The 20244-nt window shown below is 43.5% G+C and overlaps 1 protein-coding gene across 1 annotated transcript in view; it reads right to left on the reverse strand.

The window, feature by feature from the left end:
- RASGEF1A (RasGEF domain family member 1A) overlaps positions 1-20244 on the reverse strand; it is a 65884-nt gene that overhangs the window by 30107 nt on the left and 15533 nt on the right. The window contains exon 3 of the mRNA XM_054984166.1: positions 4762-4890. Within this exon, the coding sequence (XP_054840141.1) occupies positions 4762-4890 (129 nt within the window). The remainder of the gene's footprint in view (positions 1-4761; positions 4891-20244) is intronic.

Raw genomic sequence — 20244 nt, forward strand, 5'->3', positions numbered from 1 at the left:
GGAGAAATGTCTTTTGTATAAAGTTGAATACTTTTCTGACCTGGATAGCCCAGGTGAGCCTGACCTCATTGGATCTAAGAAGGGTTGGCCTTGGTTAGTAATTGGATGCGAGATCTGCAATGAAGACCAGGGCTGCAGAGACAGGCAATGGCAAACCATCTATGATGGCCTCTTGCCATGAAAACCCCGGCAGGGGTCGCCACAAGTTAGCTGTGACTTGAGGGCACCACACACATCTTGTTTTGCAGCTGCTGAGCCAGGAAGCTCCACCACCTCCTTCGACTGAGCAATGTGGTCTTTCAATTTGTTTTCTTACTGATTTGTAGACCAAAGCCTGTCACAGTGGAACGTTCTGCCTCAAACGTGTTTTATTTTTTCCATACAATTAATGGGATGTAAAAATCTCCAGATTGTTCCTCTTTATTTTTATATCTTCTAATGCTCAGTTGAAAAGTGGCTTTTCAGAATATTAACATAAATTAGGGCTGTCACGCAATTACAGAAATTTTAGTTGCTCAGTTAATTCTGCATATATTTGCATATAAAAGCAATATTTCTAGAGGTAAACAATCTTTTCTTTGCTTTTAGATCATTCACACTCATCACAGCAGACACCACAGAAGTGTTTCCTCTTGCATGTTAGAAATAGGGAAATGCCTGATATAAGATAGTGTCTACCACCAGTTTTTGTACTGTACTAATATGTACTACCACCTCAATCTACTGCCTAGTTAATCAAAGTCACCTCTTTATTTGCTCAAAAGCATGCAGAATTTAAAACTATTTAAAAACATAAAATTTGAAAATACACATAAAACAAAAGAGCAGAGAAGCAGGAAAACATGCTGCACAATTTACGCTGGAAACCCACAAAAGGACATTTTTGTCCAATTTTTAAAAACTTGCAAAACTCCCGTTAAGGCAAGCTTCTAAAGTGGTGGCATTGCCTTTCATAGGGCCTCCTCTGAAAATCTTAATCATAATGCAAAGGGGAAGAAATCCTTATTTGGATGCTCTGTGGCAAGGCCCTTTAGGATTGTAAAGGTCAAAACTAGTACTTCCCCATCCCAACTGGGGCCTGGAAACAAACTGACAACAAAAACAAATTATTTCGGTGAGGAGATACGGGCCATTTCCACTCGCTGTTCCAGGGACGGCCCACTCATGGCCATTGTCCGCCAGTGAGAGATCTGGATCTCTCACCGTGGGGAACTGCTGTCCCAGAAAAGGTGCTGAAAAAACAGAAACCAAACAGCCTGCAACTGTTTTGCAAATGGAGATGTCTGGAGTCAACGGGAAAAAGCTGCCAGTGTTCTGCGAGTGAGACGTCTCTATAAGGATGTGTGGAAACGGCCATGATCTCCTGGCAACGAACAGCTATCAAGAGCCTCATCCCTACATTAGGAACCTGTTGTTTATTCTGAGTCCATGTCATAATTCCTGCAATCCAGTGCATCTCACAGACAAGGAATAAATGCATCTTTTTGTGATGAATTTTTCACTTCTAATGGTTGGATGAATCTCATTTCAGCAGCTTGGAAAAAAAAAAGGAAGCAGCAACAATTTCCAGTGGGATGTTATTGAAGAAAGATGGGAATTGCTCTCCCCTTAATAATAAGTCATTCTGGTTCCGCTTTGGAAGGTGGGAACTTCCTAAGTACTTCTTGGTCGCAGACGATGTTTTTTGGTACTTCTAATGTCTTTTGTTGTTAAATAGTAAAGAGACCAGTAGCACCTTTAAGACTAAACAACTTTATTGTAGCATAAGCTTTCGAGATGCATACGCATCTGATGAAGAGAGCTGTGGTTCTCGAAAGCTTATGCTACAATAAAGTCGGTTAGTCTTCAAGGTGCTACTGGACTCGTTACTATTTTGTGACTACAGACTAACAGGGCTAACTCCTCTGGCTCTTTGGTTGTTGCTGCTGATACAGCCTTTCTCCCGCCCCCATATTAGTACAGACACATGACACTTAATTAGAATCTAGTTCATAGTGAGGGGAAACAGTTTCATTTTAGCTCTGAGCAGGAACTGAAATGGGGCTCTTCATGACGTTTGGAGGAGAGGCAATTTCCTTTGTCGTACTGTGTCAGCAGAAAAGAAGTGTTCTTCCCCACTCCACAGTCCCTTCAGTACGAGTCTGGGAAGGCTAATTCCTGCTGTGATTTCCCCTTTGGTCTGGAAATTTGCACTGCTCTAGGGGATTCCGTTCCAATAGTACTCTCTTTAAGGGAAAGCGGAAGAAGAATACAAAGAAAGCCATCTCTAGTTGCCTGCATAGCATTTTTAATAACCCAGCAGCTCTTGACTGATTTTTTAAAACAACTCACTAAAATGCAGTCTACTGGAGACTTAAGCAATTTGGGGGGGATGTGAATTGATGGATAAATTCCAGAAAGAAGTCACTAAAGGACATACACACGTGAACACCTGAAGCTGTCTTATACTGTATCAGGCCATCAAGGTCAGGATTGTCTGCTCAGACTGGCAGCTGCTCTCCGGGGTCTCGGGCGGAAGTCCATCCCCCACTGCTAGATCCTTTTAACAGGAGATGCCAGAGGGGGGTACCCTTAGCCTGTGTAGAAAATGCTAGCCTGCCAGTGTTTGATTTTAAAACTTGTTTTTACAAATAACTTATCAAAGTGTGTGTGGTCTTTGTGTATTAGCATCAGCTGTCATGCGCTACTGTAAGTTTTGGTCAACAACAGAAATCGATCCAGTGGAGAGTTCATGGGATCCAGTGGAGAGATCCTTCCCCACATTCTCCTGCTTCAAGCAGCCAGCTGTTTGTCCTAAAAATCTTCTCTAAGGGTTCGGAGAACCTCACAAAGAAAAAGCACCACTGTTCATACACAACAAGAAGAACGGCTGATGCATGCACACCCATGGAAAAAGGACGGGGTGGGGGTGGGGGGCAATTTTATCTGATTCCCCCTTATTACTGTAGCACTCTGCATTGTGATGCAACTTGTTTGTGAGGCACTCTTGACCCTCTGAAAGGATTTTCGGGACAATCAACAAGCTGTTGTTGTGGGTTTTCTGGGCTGTACAGCCCGGAAAACCCACAACAACCATCATTCTCCGGCCGTGAAAGCCTTCAACAATACAATCAACAAGCTGTTTGGGAAAGGCGAGGAAAGATTTGCTTCTAGAAGTTCCTCTTGTGCTGGATGTGATTCCTTAGCAATTTAGTGCCCTATTTGAAATAAGAATGGCTGTACTTGTGGGAAACATTCCCAAAATGTAAACTGCACTTCTGTAATGAAGCTTAACCTGAAAAAAAAATCCCTCTTCAACAATTGTTTCACTATATTGTGTTTAGCCAGTGCCGTTGGAAGGCTGGGAACCTCTGCGAGTGTGTGCTATGCGACTGCACTGCCCGAGGAAGAAGAGAGCTGACAGGAAACAGGCTCTGCTTTAGCTTCAGGGAGAGCTTTGACTGAAGAAAGATGGATAATGTTGTCCACAAATATGAGTTATTAATGACACTCAAAACGGGCCCTCCCCCCTCAATCAAACTGCGCCCTGTGCAACTTCCCACACAACCAAACAATGACCATTTTCAGTAAGGTCAGGTTACATAGCCTCCTCCTAGGAAAATAACAGCCTTGATACACCATCATTATGTAATAACAATAGGCAACTCCTTGTCTGACAGTGAGGCAGTCTTTTTAAAAATGTTATCTTGTAAATTCAGATGCCAGAAGAAATGGGGTGCAACCCATTCCTATTCTCTGTGACTTTCCCCATAAACAGAAGAAATGTCCTTTTTTTTTTTTTACAGGAACGCTATGGCCAATTTAAAAGCGCTTTTTGTGTTAAAGGAGGTTACATCCTGAATCTATGCAGAGATACTCCAGCTCAGGCCTTCTGATTTCAGTGGAGCAGCTCAGCATCCCAAACATGGACTAGTTTTAGGGTTGCCAACTTCCATGTAGGAAACGGAGATCTTTCAGAATTGCAATTGATCTCCAGACAACAGAGATCGGTTTACCTGGAGAAAACGGTGGCTTTGGAGGGATGGTCTCTAATGCATTACACCCTGCTGAGCTACCTGCCCTCCCCAAACCCTTCCCTCCCCAGGCTCCACCCACAAACTCTCAAGAATTTCCCAATGCGGGGTTGGCAACCCTAACTAATTTAGATTCCTTGCTTCGGCCTTCTTAATGATAAGCTGAATTTACATTAGGGCACTGCTGTGTTGAGGCAAAGGTGGCCACCTTCTGAAGATCTTATAGTTTGACTCAAACCGTAAGAACGCCCAGTACAGCCCCCCCCCCCCCCAGGCTGAAATGTACAGACTCATGTTTCGAGGAAGATTTGTGAGACCAGGTTTATAGAGATGTCGTTGTGATGCCCCAGCAGTGCTGTGTGAAGCAGCTGGCATGACTCACTCCGGCGTGCCAACAAAATTATGAGATCCAGATCTCTCACTGGCAGACAATGGCAAACCACCTCTGCTAGTCTCTTGCCATGAAAATGCCACCAGAGGTCGCCATAAGTCAGCTATGACTTGAGGGCACTCTCCACCATAGATCTCTCACTAATAGCAGTGATCTTGTGCCTGTGTGTAACTGGGTGCCAGTTACTAAGCACACGGAAAGCAAGCAAGCAAGCAAGCAAGAATGCTATCACACGGGACTGTGCCCATATTAAGCTATTATATCCATTTGTAACCACTTACATTGATTTCACTAAGGAGGATAAAAATAAATTGTGTCGCTGCTTTAAAGCAATGAGAAGCTGCAGCCATCCCGTACCTTGTCTGTTTCGACTCCAGCCTCCAGTTGCTGTTTCTGTTTAAGGCAGATTTGTCCGACTTTAGCTAGGAGCTCATGGGGGTGGATGAAGACTCGGGAGCTCAGCAGAAAGGTGAAGATGTATGTCCTCTGTGTTGGAAGGAGAAAGAGCAGAGGGAAAAGAGTGAGATGAGCTGCAGATTCTTCCCTGCCCCCAAAGATAGTGACAATACTTTGCCTGTATGCACGGAAGGGTTAGATCAAATGGTATCGTTTTGACACTGTCTGCCAATATTGACTAAGCTATGGATTATTCAAACATTTAATAAACAGACATTGCTTATTTCCTCCAGAAGCCACACACAACATTGGCTATGTTCTCAGCAATCTTTTGGGCCGATCCAAAACCATACATGACTTGAAAATATAGTCTGGCTCACACATGCATGTAGGTTGCCTGTACTACAATCCTAAACAGTTATTACCGTCCAAGGCTCTTAACTTTAATGAAGTTAAAAGGAGTTAATGGAGTTAGAAATCTCTGCTTAGGTTTGTGCTGTGGATTTCTCTGTCTTTTATTGATATATGGCAGAGTCTGATGAAAAGTATTATTGTGTGTGTGTTTGTGCGTGTGTGTGTGTGTGCACACACTTGTGATGTGGCCCATTCAGACAGGTAAGATATCACTTGATAGAGTCATTAACTGAGAAACACCCATGTATTACTCCTGGAGCCCACTGATACCAGTAAAACTACCTAATATATTTTTCTTTTGCATTTTCTACAAGGGCTAAGGGTACTCCCCTCCTCCATTTTCTCTCACAACAATCCTGTGAGGTAGGTTAGGCTAAAAAAGAATCACTTCCTAAGGTGAACTTCTGGGAATGTGCCCAGGATGGCGCAACAATGTCACTCCTGTGCATAGATCCAGAGGAGTTAGCCGTGTTAGTCTGTAGTAGCAAAATCAAAAAGAGTCCAGTAGCACCTTTAAGACTAACCAATTTTATTGTAGCATAAGCTTTCGAGACTCAAGTTCTCTTCGTCAGATGCATGATCCGAACTGGTCAAATACAGAAGAGGAGGGGAGGGGAAAGAAGGGGACATATATCACAAGAGGACAGGATGCAATTAGTGTGAAGGCAATCAAAACATTCCTTTGCTTGTAAATGTAAACATCTCCTTTTGGTGTGACTGACTCCACACCAAAAGGAGATGTTTACATTTACAAGCAAAGGAATGTTTTGATTGCCTTCACACTAATTGCATCCTGTCCTCTTGTGATATATGTCCCCTTCTTTCCCCTCCCCTCCTCTTCTGTATTTGACCAGTTCGGATCAGGCATCTGATGAAGAGAACTTGATTCTCGAAAGCTTATGCTACAATAAAATTGGTTAGTCTTAAAGGTGCTACTGGACTCTTTTTGATTTTACTCCTGTGCATGACATCATTGCACAGCCTTGGGAGCACTCCCAGCCCCTGAAAAATGATGTCACTTTCTAGAAGTGACATCATCACACCATCCCAGGAACATGCACACAAAGACATCCCCAAAGGTGAGTGCCAGGTACCTCACCCTCCCGCCAGGAGAGTAAGGGGGCCTAGCAACCCTAGTTCCCATTGGGAAGAAAAGCAGAGTATAAATACTGGAATAAATAAAAATAAATAACATAGTATATGAACAGTACAACTCCTGAGTAATTTCTCATAAATTGTGTAATAATGTGGGCCAGCACCATTGGTCATGGGAACAAAGCCACATACTCTCCAACCCCCAACTCTCATCTGCTACGACATCTCTCAGGGAATGAGGATCCTGGCCTCCTTTTATCCTTTGGTCTTCTGGCCAAAGCCACAAAACTTTCAAGGGAAATTTTGCACTGTTCTCTGTGGCCAGAAGCCTACCGTAGTTAGGATGTGGAATAGGGTCAAGGTCAGGGCTTTTTTTCGGGGAAAAGAGGTGCTGGAACTCAGTGGGTTGCCCTAGGAGAAAATGGTCACATGGCTGGTGGCCCCACCCCCTGATCTCCAGACAGAGGGGAGTTTAGATTGCCCTCCACGCCGCTCAGCGTGGATTTTTAAAATTTTTATTATTTTTAATTTTATTTTTATTTATGTAATTTATCATCTGCCTTTCTCACGGAGAGTCAAGGCAGATTACGCAGTGTGAGATTAGTAGAGTCAAAATCAAGGACATTTCCATAAACAATGCCATAAGGTAAATAAACGCAAGTTTACAAAGACGTAGCATTAGCAAGAATCTGATACAGAGTTGAAGAAATGCTGAAACAGAACACAAGCAATTCCAGGGCTGACATTTGGCCACATGAAGCACATATTTAAATCAACAGACAGTATGTAAGGCAACATAGTGGTGAAATCTATGATCCCTAACTCATTAGTGAAACATCTGAGAGCCCCTTCCTACAATATAGCTCTCCTATCAGAATAAAAAGCATTTTGTTTTCAGTATCCTTTCGTTTCATGCGCTAGGTCTTAAATATCAGTAGATCAGCTGACTTGTGGCATTTCATTAACACCCCTCCCCCCTGCATAATTTTCTGTAAATAGTACTGTGTAAACTGAAGGGTCATTTTACCCTTGTGGCACTGAAAGGGAAACTGAAATTGGCATATAGGGTAAAATTGACAAAATTGTACTTCCTTATATTTTCTCTCTGTGGCCTTTGGTGCTGTTATATTCCTCAACTGCCAAAGGGAAACATTTAATCAAGTATAGATTTAATTTTTCGCAGCTCGTATCCTGAAGGTTCTTTATTTCTGTGATTTACCTTGGGGTCTATTTGACCCCCGCATTGGATTAATAAAATACATTTTGGTTCTGCCTAGAGTTAAAAGATATGGGGCACAGGATCTTATATATTATAGCCACACACTAAGTTTTGATACCTATGCTATCGATATGTTCGGCTACAGTCTGCTGAAAGCTTGCATCGTTTTTTGCTTCTTTCTCAGAAAAAAGAGGAAGTTAATTGGCTTTTGTTAAAGAGCTACATAATGCAAACACCCCCCTCCCCGGTTGCTTTAAGCAAGTAAGAATAAGGCAGGATAATTTTTGTAAACTGTAATCATTGGCTTTTCTTTTTCATTCAGCCTGTAAGTAAAGTGATCTGCATAAACCCAAGTATTTGGATAGCGGTTTGGCTGATGCAAATCTCCACCTTTGACCAGCCCACAGCTTGTGAAGATGTTACAAGTAATATTTGTTTATTACAACGGCCTTAGGCTGCCAGAAATCTTAATATAAGAAATAACAGAAATGAAAAAAAAAATACAAAGACCACACAGAATTTAAAAACACAAGAGTCAAGCAGTTCCCAAAACATAAACATTTATGATAAAAGAACAATAATGTTTGAATTTCCTTTCCATAAAACAAATTGAACTTCAATGAACTGGGGAATTTTACTACCAGCCAGAGACAACTCTGCCCATCACCAATGCATAGAAAGAAACCATATAGATTACATCAGAGTCTATGTCAGATAATACGTAAATTATTATCTCCATCTCTGAGCATAAGTTTAAGCAGATTAAATTTATTAACGGGTAATGTTAAAAGTGCTCCTTTTTGAAAATATGCCACGTGTTGCACTTAACTTGTACATTCAATGGACAATTATATATTGGCTGTTTTTTCCCTCTCCTTTTAAGAGCAAGTCAGAATTGAATTGATCTGGTTGCCAGATCGCACCTAAAGAGTGCTAGTTAGTGGTTCCTCATCCTCTTGGAGAAGAGTGACAAGTGGAGTTCTCTGGGGATCAGTCCTGGGACCTGTTCTGTTCAAAATTTGTATAAATGATTTGGATGAAGGAATAGAAGGAATGCTTATTAAATTTGCAGATGATACTAAATTGGGAGGGTTAGCAAATATGGTTGAAGACAGAGTCAGGATACAGGATGATCTTGACAGGCTGGAAAACTGGGCTCCAACAAATAAAATGAATTTCAACAGAGATAAATGCAAAGTTCTGCATTTAGGAAGGAAAAATCAAATGCATAATTATAGGGTGGGGGAGACTTGTCTTTATTTTATTTTATTTTTATTTTATTTATCTTCGATTTTTATTCCACCCTCCCTGCACCAGCGGGCTCAGTCTTGGCAGTAGTATGTGCCATACACTTGGCAGTAGACCATACACTGAACATAAGTCAGCAGTGTGATATGGTAGCTAAAAAGGCAAATGTGGTTTTGGGTTGTAATAATATCATAAATATAACATTCAATTTATATTCCACCCTTCAGGACAACTTCATGCCCACTCAGAGCGGTTTACAAAGTATGTCATTATTATCCCCACAACAAAACACCCTGTGAGGTGGGTGGGGCTGAGAGAGCTCTGAGAGATCTGACCCAAGGTCACCCAGCTGGCTTCAAGTGGAGGAGTGGGGAATCAAACCTGGCTCTCCAGATTAGAGTCCTGCGCTCTTAACCACTACACCAAACGGAAGCACAGTGTCCAGATCTCAAGAAGTGATGGTATCGCTCTACTCTGCTGTGGTTGGACCTCACCTAGAGTATTGTGTTCAGTTTTGGGCACCACAATTTCAGAAGGATATAGACAAGCTGGAACGTGTCCAGAGGAGGGCAACAAAGATGGTGAGGAGTCTGGAGACCAAGTCCTATGAGGAAAGGTTGAAGGAGCCAGGAATGTTTAGCCTGGAGAGGAGATGACTGAGAGGTGATATAATAACCATCTTCAAGTACTTGAAGGGCTGTCATATAGAGGATGGCACAGAGTTTGAAACAGGACCAAATATGATCTAGACAACCCATTAGAGGACAGGTATCAACGTTTCTGGAACCTGTCACAGCCACTTGGAGTGGTTTCCGCTGGAGTAAATATTTCCTGGACTCTTCTCCTTTTGGATACATAGTGCTTATGACCTGTATATTATATAATTGTGTTGTGCTAAGTTTGTTTTTGTACTTTATAAGGGATGTGCAATCATATAATTAATAGGCACTTTAGCACTAGCACTTTATATTTATATTTTAAGGTCTGTAATAGTGTAGCACTTGTATGAATTATTACTCCAACTGTGGGTCTGAGTTCTTATAACGTTATTGTTGTGTATAAAGAAGCTCCACTGTGGACTTTAGTTGTTGTGAATTACGATTAAATATCACATATTTGTACCTTGATTGATATATTAATTCTTATTAGTAAATTGACATGGGATTTTCTCTGCTTTTGTTAAATCATTTGTGGCATGGATAAAACATCTACTCAGTTTGTGAGACTTCATCATTCTTCTCATGGTGAATTCACCTGCATTTAGGGTGGGGTGGGGTCCTTCTAATTTGTCTATTTGGAAATGTTAGCTTTATTTTGTGGGCATGGAGGAAGGGTCACTGGGGCAGTGGGGGGGTAGTTATGAATTTCCTGCATTGTGCAGAGGGTTGGACTAGATGACCCTAGAGGTCCCTTCCAACCCTATGATTCTATGACATTTCATATATGAAAATTCCTTTCTATATATTTGAGAACAGCCAGTAGTTCATGATTAACCCATTTAGCTAGTTGGGGAGATGGAGGGGTTGCCAGACTCCAGGTAGTGGCTGGAGATCTCCTGGAATTACAACTGATCTCCAGGCCACAGAGATAAGTTCACCTGGAGAAAAAAGCTGCTTTGGAGGGTGGACTCGATGAAATTATACAATGCTGAGGTCCTTTCCCTTCTCAAGCCCTGCCTTGTCCAGGCTTCAACCCCCCCCCCCAGATCTCCAGCTTGGAGCTGGCAACCCTAGGAAGGGGGCTGGCTGCCCACACATTAGAAGGCTATCCATTTATTGTTTTTTAACAAGTGGTTTCAAGTAAAAAATAGTTACAGCCTTTGGCCCCAGACAGGAAAAGAGTCATCCTCTGATCTGTCTGTTTGCTGAGCTACGTAGATGTGACAAGTTATCTCCACTGACCCAGCTGATGAAGATAGGAGTAGAATTCTGTGTTCGTAAGTCATCAAGGGTTTATTTCGGAGTGCTTCTCACCCTTCTTCTGCAGGCAGGCTACACGAAGGTTGCCACTGAAGATGGCAGCTTTGTGGTGTGCTCTCTCTCTCTCTCTCCCCCCGCCTTTTCCTACACTACCTTGTTGTCATGATATTATTTCAGTGGACATTCCCCCACCTACCAGTTCATATTATTGGCTGGTAAAGTGATGAAGCGCACATCATAATGACGTGGGGCATAACCAGGCACTGCAGAAAGGGTATGCAACACAAAACTGCCATTTTCAGCAGTAAAGCGATGTCCTTATGTGTGCTTCTACCCTTTACTAATCTGGCTGCAGTTTGAAAGACTTTATCCCTGAAAGCAGACGTTCCAACTTCCACTATTTCCAGGAATAGCCTCTGTTTTCTAGGTGGGTAGCCGTGTGGGTCTGCAGTAGAAAAGAAGGATTTAATTCCAGGGGTACCTTAGAAACCAACAAGATTTTCAGAGCGTAAGCTTTCGGGAGTCAGAGCTCCCTTCTTCAGACACTGAAGAAGGGAGCTCTGACTTTTGAAAGCTTACACTCTGAAAGTGCAGGCTTTTGAAAGTAAACTTGAAAGTTTACACTCTGAAAATCTTGTTGGTCTGTAAGGCTGGTCTCTATGGTTGTTGGTCTCTAAGGGATCACTGGACACGAACTCTGTTTTTAGTATCTATCAATGATAAAGCATGTTGGAGATGTCTTTCTAAAGCTGGGTTAGTATGCATGGATCCCGCAGTTGCAAAGTTTCAGCATGCACGCCCCTTGGAACTTCCTGACTCTGAACTGAAAAGTAGCCCTGGGGACTAGCAAGTTGGGCAAAAGAATAACCAGGAAAGAGGTAGAAGAATCTGTTTCGCTCTTTCCCTTCTTGTCATCTAATTGCTCAAATTCTCATTCCATGTTGATCCACTTGCCAAATCTGCTGTCTTATCACAATGTTTCATTGGCCTCTCGAAAATATTCAGGGATTTCATTTTTTTAAATTATTTTATTAAAACAGAAAATAGCATTGGACTGGTGAAAGAATATCAAAAGCAGACTATATAAAGAAAGTAACATTGGAGAGTAAACATAATATCAAAACAAAATATGTAACGAAGTATTAAAACTACATACTATGACAAAAAGTAACATTAAAGAAAAAACAATATTAAAACCAGAATGTATAGCAGATTATTAACACTACATAACATTTCTCCTCTCCATCTCTTCACTTATTTATGTTAAAATACATTATACTCGACTTTTATAGTCAGCGCATATTAAGAAAAAACTTATCTTTCAATCACATAGTCAAAAAAGACTTTCAATTTTTCCTGAAATTCTGAATATGCAGTAGGGTTGCCCGCCTCCAGGTAGTGGCTGGAGATCTCCTGGAATTACAGCTGGTCTCCAGGCCACAGGGATCAGTTCTCCCGGAGAAAATGGCTACTTTGGAGGGGTGGACTCTATGGAATTCTGCCATGCCAAGGTCCTTTCCCTCCCCAAACCCCACTTTCTCCAGGTTTCAACCCCCAGATCTCCAGGAATTTCCCAACATGGAGCTGGCAACCCTAATATGCAGGGATTTCATTGGTGATCTTCAATGACAGAATAACCTTCCCGTGAAGCTGCACAAAGCACCTTTTGCATTCTTTTTTTTTTTAATTATACAAATCAGTTCGTTGGGGAGGGGGGGGGGTTGGTCTGCCATTGCGAAATAGGTTACATTGAGAGCTTTGCTGTTGTGATGGCTATTCAGAGCGATCTGGTCTATTCAGCCAAACTCTTTCAGTTAATGTGATTTTAAATGCCTTCAAATTGTTTTTTCTTTTTTTTATTTGGAAGCCATTTTGAATGTTTAGTAAAGGGAGAGAGAAGTCTTAACACATGTACTATGTGATCTTTGGTTTGGCCTTTGAATCTCTGTCTTGGGGGGGAGAAGAAGCATCTTGAGCTTAATGCACATGGGTGTTAACACATGTACAGTAAGACAAAACGTCGGCTCTTGCTTTTCTTCTACCCCGAAACCACCATTTCTGGAGTGGGGGGCCTTGGGCAGGAATCTATGGTTTGAGAATAATACGGTGGTCCCTGTTTTTCATGTGTGACATGCTGGAAGGTGTATGGGAATGCTATATAGGTTGCTGAGGATGTATACATTCATTTTTGAGTAACAGGTCAATGGCCTGCGGCTCTGTGCCCAGGGGCGGCACCAGGGCTTCTGGCACCTGGGGCTGCTCCTACGTGCCCTGCACATAGTGCACGCCCCTGGCCTGCGTGATGACGTCACCGCGTGATGATGTCATCACGCAGCAAAGCCGGGCCCATTGGCTGGCGGGTGGCTGGGGCAGCATGCGGAGGCTGCCCGTGCTCCGCATGCCGCCCCGGACGCCTGCCGTGCCTGCCTGCAGCTGCTGTGCCCATGCCAGGGGCGTGTGGTGGCGGCGGCATTGTAGGGCTGGCCGGCTGCAGCAGTTGCGGGCCAGGCACGCCAGCTCCGTGGCATGCACCTCCGCCCCCAGGACCCCCTCCGGCACCCCAGCACCCGCAGCACCCACCTCACTGCCTCAATGGTGGTGCCGGCCCTGTCTATGCCACCTCCCAGGCCGCTCCTGAATATTAGGAATGACTTTAAAAGTTTCTCTTAAGCAACTGAATGCATTTTGGTTTCCCTCTTTTAGAAAAAAAACAAGGGACAACAGTGTTGGCATGTGTTAGATAAGAGCAGGCTGTGCTTCACATAAGCTGCTTTGCCCTGACAATGACCCTTTTGAAGCAAGCGTGGCCACATTCTTTTGAGGTCGCAGGGTACAATTTAGTCTTCTGCGCTAATTCTACTCTGTTCTATATGGCCTGTATGATGTAAGAAGTTGTTGATCTACAGTTCTGAGATAACCCAAGTCAAAATGCGGGCTCTGAAGACAAGCAAGGTTGTTAATACAGGATGACTCACCAACCGTATGTATCATGATGAGAGAGGATTCCAAAGACACAGTCCTAAACAGTTACACCCTTGTAAACCCAATGGGCTTAGAAGCCTGTTACTGTCAATAGGATTATATGGATAATGGGGAAACAAACACTGAAAACATTTTCTTCTGGTACTTTTATATGAATTGCACCATGAATTGCACCCTCATTGTGTTTGTTTCGCGCTATGCTAGGATGCGTGGAAACGGTCCCTGAAAAGCTTTCCGCAGTATGGGGTCAGAAGATCTCTCCAAATATGTAGCACATGTGGCAAGATAGGTGTCATGCTAGGATCGGGGAGATTTGGGTTGAAATCCCCACTACTATGTGAAACTTGCTGGATGGCATTAGACTGAAAGTAATTGGCCCAAACTGCTTTACAAGGGTTGTTATGAGGATTAATTGGATAAAAAGTGCAATAGTGAGACATGTCTTGGACTGAAAGACAACAGCCTGTGTTCTATCCTGAGGCCTCTGGTTTACAAAAACAGAACAGAATAGATGCCTTGGGAAACTATTCTAGCCTGACCTTCTCCTTGACACAAACATTTTCAATATGTAGAAACTTTTTGGAGGGGAGAGAACATCCCAACATATCCATCCCCCAATCTGAAAGAGCAGCGCCTGGGAACGATGCTTAAAATTAACCTGCTGTACATACAGTACAGAAGTTATTGGCTTCTGGAGTGCTGTGCTGCTGAGCCCAGTATGTTTTTGTCCCGCTCTACACATAGTTAATGGCTAGTGTTGTGTTGGCAAAGTAAAAAGCCACAAAGGCTTATGTGGTATTTTCCTAGCATTTGGAACACTTGCAGAGAAAAATGGGGAAAACCAAGACAAATCATTTATGTGTTTTAAGAGAGGGAAAGAGGAAGAGTAGCATGCAAACATCACAAACTTGTAATGAATTAGAGAAGAAGCCAAACCTGACAAAATTCAGTGCTAGCTGGAGTTCCTTAAATTCATGTGGAGCCACTTCTAGCCTGTTGAATTAGGACCTGGGAAATCCTGTTTCAAATCCCCTTAGAACTTAGAAACTCACAGGGTGGCCTTAGGAAGTCACTTGGCTAAAGCTACCAGCCAGGGTTGTTGTGAGGTTACAGAACTGCCCCACACGCCTGGAGGAAAGGCAAATGTACCAAGGAAATGATCGTGAAGGGTGACATCTGACCTGGTCTTCTCCCAGGGCTGTACAACTGCAGAATGCATGTTGGATAGCAACATCTAGAAAGTGCCCCTTTGACAAGATTAGAAGCCCTCACTTTATTTTATTCACTTCATTTATACCTTACTTTTCTCTCCAATGAGGAAGTCAAAGTGGTTTACAACATTCTTCTCTCCTCCATTTTATCCTCACAGCAACTCTGTGTAGTAAGGTAGGCTGTGTGACTGGTCCAAGAACCCCCAGCAAGCTTCCATGGCAGGTTGGGGGTTCAAACTTGGGTCTCCTAGATCCTAGCCTAGCACACTTAACCTCGACACCATACTGGCACTTGTGTTCTTTCTTCACGTGAGGAGGTTTTTCTGTGCAGTTGTCCAACGTGCACTGTGAAGCGAGGCAATCCTTTCAACCAACTAGACTACATCCTTCCAACTCCTATGTTTAAATTGGCTCTCCTGTGTAGATCCTCTTGTACCTGGGCAGACAATTTAGAAAGCTTTGCCCTGGAGCCCTACAAAACATGAAAACCAGCCAACTCCATCAGTTACTATGCCAATGCACCAATAACTGAGGCAGTCCCAAAGCTACACTTACTCATTGCAAAATATGAGACGGTGCCAGTGTTGTCTACAGACATGCTGATGCATCTGTTTAGGAAAGTGGTGTTGAAGTTTTGTGCTTAATACCTGGGATAATTCCTGCAATATTTCTCTAGAGTAGGGATAGAAAACTGGTAGCTTTCAATCCAGCCCCAGAGTTCATTGTCTAGGCCTGAGCTTAGCGCCTGATCCCAAGAACCTCACATCTTTACTATGCACTTTCAGAGATGGCCAGTGGAATATCCTCGCTGGTGTTGTCCAGCTCCCCTGCTAAGATTGGCATCTGAAGTCCTGTTTGTGTTCCCACCTGTGGAGGGAAGTTGAATGGAGGCCAGAGATAGGGCCTTTCAGTAGCAGGTCCTTTGTGTCGATTGCCATTTTCTTCGAAGCTTGCCCTATGCGTACTGTATTAACCATGTGAAAACACTTCTTTTGGCCCAGGTTTTATCTGAAAATGTTACCTCATCTTTTCCCATTTTACTGATATTGCCTTGTTTTCCACGTTTGTTGACATTTTCATGGCCTGCTTTCAGGTTCAATAATATTTTATGCTTTTTAAAATGGTCTGCTAGTTTTGATATACAGATTAGTTGTATCGAATTTTTAACTGTTTTATTGTCTGTTTTAAATTGTATTTCTTTTGTGATTGTTAGCTGCCTCAAGCAGATATTGAGAGGCAGGATACAAATGTGCTAAATATTGTCTCCAAAAAGCACGCTAGCTGCTGTCGCTAGCTGTTGTTAAGTCATTTCCATCACGCTTTACCTTGGGACCAGCCATCCAAATCTCCTTGCCTCTGTACTGTCTAGAGAAGCCATAACAGTTAACAGAGCAGGAAAAGCTCTGAGCGTCAGAGGCTGGGGTCAAATAAAAGGGGGTCCATAGGTTTTTCAGAGGTATCTGGCTGGCCACCGTTGGAAACACAATGCAGACATGAGTAACTTGGCCAAGTCATCCAACAGAATGCAAAGGCAGAGATAAGGGCCGATTCCAGACGACTAACCTGAAGGCGCTGCATGCCGCCATGTTCCGGATCGCGATGGGGAAAACGCGAAATATCGCGTTTTCCCCATTGCGATCCGGAACATGGCGGCATGCAGCGCCTTCAGGTTAGTCGTCTGGAATCGGCCAAGGTCTGAGACCCAAGGATGAAAGCATAGCTTCTCTGTGCATTTGGCAACTACAATCTATTCCCAGTTTGGAGATGACATATCTGTGAGGTGAGTGGTATGCCCCAGGCTAGACAACCAATCAATGACTACAAGACACGGGCAGATGAGACCCAGACACTGACACTCTTCAAATACTTTCCTTTTTCATTTAGTGCTGCCTCAGTTTGCTTCCCTGTCCCAGAGCCCTTGAAGTTTCATTTCACCCCCGTCCATTCTCTCTGGTGGCCCCTCTCCTATGGAACGGGCTGCCTGAGGAGGTCAGGGCAGCCCCCACTCTCCTGGCTTTCCACAAACGATGCAACTGAATTATGTATTGTAGGGAGGGGGTCTCAGGTGCTTCGCTAATGAGTTAGGGACCATAGGCTTCACCTCTATGTTGCCTTACATACTATCTGTTGTTTTAAGGATGTGCTCATGAGCTACCTGTTGCTTAAGTATGACTCTACTGGGTAGTTCTATGTTGTCTAAAGTCAGCCCTAGAATTACTTATGCTCTGTTTCAGCATTTCTTCAACTCTGTATCAGATTTTTGCTAATGTTCTGTCTTTGTAAGCGTGTATTTATGCATCCTACGGCATTGTTTATGGAAATGTCCTTGATATTGACTGTACTAATCTCACACTATATAATCCGCCTTGAGTCTGTGAGAAAGGCTAACTATAAATAAATAAATATGTCCACCATTGCTAAAGAATGGAAGCAATCACTTTTTCCTGACTCAAGCTAATATGGCAGCCTAGGGCAGCCTGTTGTCCCATTCAAAGTGCAATCCCAAGCAGAATCATACCCTTCTGATTCTATTCTATTCTATTCTATTTCTAGCCTGCCCTCCCCACAAATGGGCTCGGGGCAGGTTACATCAAGCATAAATACAATTAAAACCACAATAAAATCATACTGGCATCAATATATTTAGAAGGGGGATAACTATCAGTTTCTTGCCATGAAAACCCCACCAGGGGGTGCCAGAAGTCGACTCTGGCTTGAGGGCACTACACGCGTGCGCGCACACACACACACAGTGTAAGAAGTGGGGAGAACAGAGATGCTATAATTTTGCAAAAAGGCCCACTGAGCAATTGGCTGCCAACCTCCCACAGTTGCCTGCCAGCCTCCTCCATTCCTCCATGGTCTGTGCCTGCTGCCTACAAAGCACAGGTGTCTGTCTGCAGGGCACTCTACTCTTAATCTTTAGGGAATGGTGCATGTTTTGTGAACAAGTTGTTCAGCATGCAAATGAGATAGCTGAGGAGCTACTTGTTTCATTGGCTAGTAATTAACATAAGTGGAATGTCTTTCCCACAGAATGGCATCATACAGTGCATCTGACAACACGTGTGCTACTCCTCATTAAGTGTCTTCTCACTGTACGGGGTTCCTCTGAAAATTGTTATCCTCACAAAGGGTCAAAATTAAGTCAGGTTTCAAATAATTTTGATGGATGAAGCATAAAAAGCTGTGGGAATAATTTGGGTTCTCTTTTAAAATAGGCTATCCCACACCATTTGTTCCTTTGGAAGAGTAATAATCCCTTTTGGAAGGCTATCTCTGTAACCCTGTGACCTAGAAATGTGTTCTTTTATTTTCCAAAAGAAAAAAAAGGAATAATAACAACAAGAAACTGCAGCCTGCACAAAATCACTTCAGCAGCTGTGTGTGGGGTGCACATTGTTTGCCCTTTTAATAGTTGTATATATATATAGAAGGCAACATTCTTCTGATAGCGTTCTCCTAACAACTGAAACTAATCCAACAGCCTCGCAGATGGAGGCTGCTAGATTGTATAACTGGATTGTAGGTGGAGTCTGGTAGCTGGTGGCTCCAGGATTGTCTCTCCTCCCTCCTTCCCACCCCCCACCCCCCGCTGGTCAAGTAAGCAGGATGGGGGGGGGCTGAAAGCTGGTTGCCGAAAGCTGGGGGCAGAAAATTTCCCACCCTGCACCCACCAGGGGGTTGGTATCACTATCGCCACCATTCCTGTGGAGTGGGCCCAGGTTCGTGTCTTCTAAGGTTGCCAGCCTCCAGGTGTCCCCCCCCCCAGGAGGGGGGGACATGATTGCTCTCTTTAAATATTTGAAAGGCTGTCATTTGGAGGAGGGCAAGGAGCTGTTCCAGTTGGCAGCAGCGGGTAGGACGCGATGCAATGGGCTTAAATTACATGCACAAAGGTACCGGCTGGATATTAGAAAGAACTTTTTCACGGTCAGAGTAGTTCAAAAGTGGAATCAGCTGCCTAGGGAGGTGGTGAGCTCCCCCTCACTGGCAGTTTTCAAGAAGAGGCTGGACGAATATTGGTCAGGGATGCTTTAGGCTCATCCTGCACTGGGCAGGGGGTTGGACTAGATGGTCTGTACGGCCCCTTCCAACTCTGTGCTTCTGTGTTTCTGTATTTCTAGTATTCTCCTTGGGGAAGGCTTCTTCACAGTTAGCCTCCAGGTGGTGGCTGTAGATCTCCTGGGATTACAGCTGATCTCCAGGCCATAGAGATCAGTTCCCCTGGATAAAATGGGGCTTTGGACGGTGGACCATATGCCATTATACCCTAATGAGGCCCCTTCCCTCCCCAAACCCTACCCTCTCCAGGCTCCAACTGCAGATTGATGAAACACACCCAAATACAATGGAAACCAAGCCTCAGTATTTCTTCTGCTCTGTATTGGATTCTTGCTAATGCTATGTCTTTTAAAATTTGTATCTATTTACCTTGTGGCATTGTTTATGGAAATGTCCTTGATACTATATGGAAATGTACTTGATACTAATTGTATTAATCTCATACTGTGTAATCTGCCTTAAGCCTCAGTGAGAAAGGCGGACTATAAATAACATAATAAACAAACAAACAAATAAACAAATAAGTACCCCGCTGTCCCCCACCCCCTGCATCCACGCTCGGGCCCTGGGACCCCTGGCAACCATAGCCTGCTTTTTGTTTGCACGGAGTAGAAATAAGGGGGTGAGCGTTCATTAGGGAATCTTCCATCTGCAATTTGAAAAGGAAAAGGTTGCAACACAGGATTCTGCTGACATTACAGAGAACACAGACTGTGTCCTGTGTAATAGTGAGGTGTGGCTTGTGGATTCTCCTCAGTCCCCGTGTCTATGATGCCTGATTCAGACCAGAACAGTGGCACACATGGAGAATACTAATACTAAAATAATAACATTTGATATATATACCATCTTTCAGGACAACTTAATGCCCACTCAGAGTGGTTTATCCCCACAACAATCACCCTGTGAGGTGGGTGGGGCTGAGAGAGCTCTGAGAGAGCTGTGACCGACCCAAGGTCACCCAGGTGGCTTCAAGCGGAGGAGTGGGTTATCAAACCTGGCTCTCTACATTAGAGTCCTGCCACTTCTAACCACTACACCAAACTGGTTTCAGGTCCCTTTCCATGTCATTTTTCCAATCTGACATGGTTTGGGGAATTGTACGACTTGGCCTGCTGGGTGGAGACCCCGGTCTAGTCTGTATATTCTGTTATGTGTAGAGGCAGAAATGTTTTGACTTAGGGACAGTTCGCAGCTATGTTGTGTAAGCTATACTTCTGCCCCCTGAATGTAACATTTCATGCTTCTATCCAAGTGGGCTCTGGCACATACCAGTTCATGTGATTATATT

The sequence above is a fragment of the Eublepharis macularius genome, chromosome 6, assembly GCF_028583425.1.
Source record: "Eublepharis macularius isolate TG4126 chromosome 6, MPM_Emac_v1.0, whole genome shotgun sequence".
Taxonomy (NCBI): domain Eukaryota; kingdom Metazoa; phylum Chordata; class Lepidosauria; order Squamata; family Eublepharidae; genus Eublepharis; species Eublepharis macularius.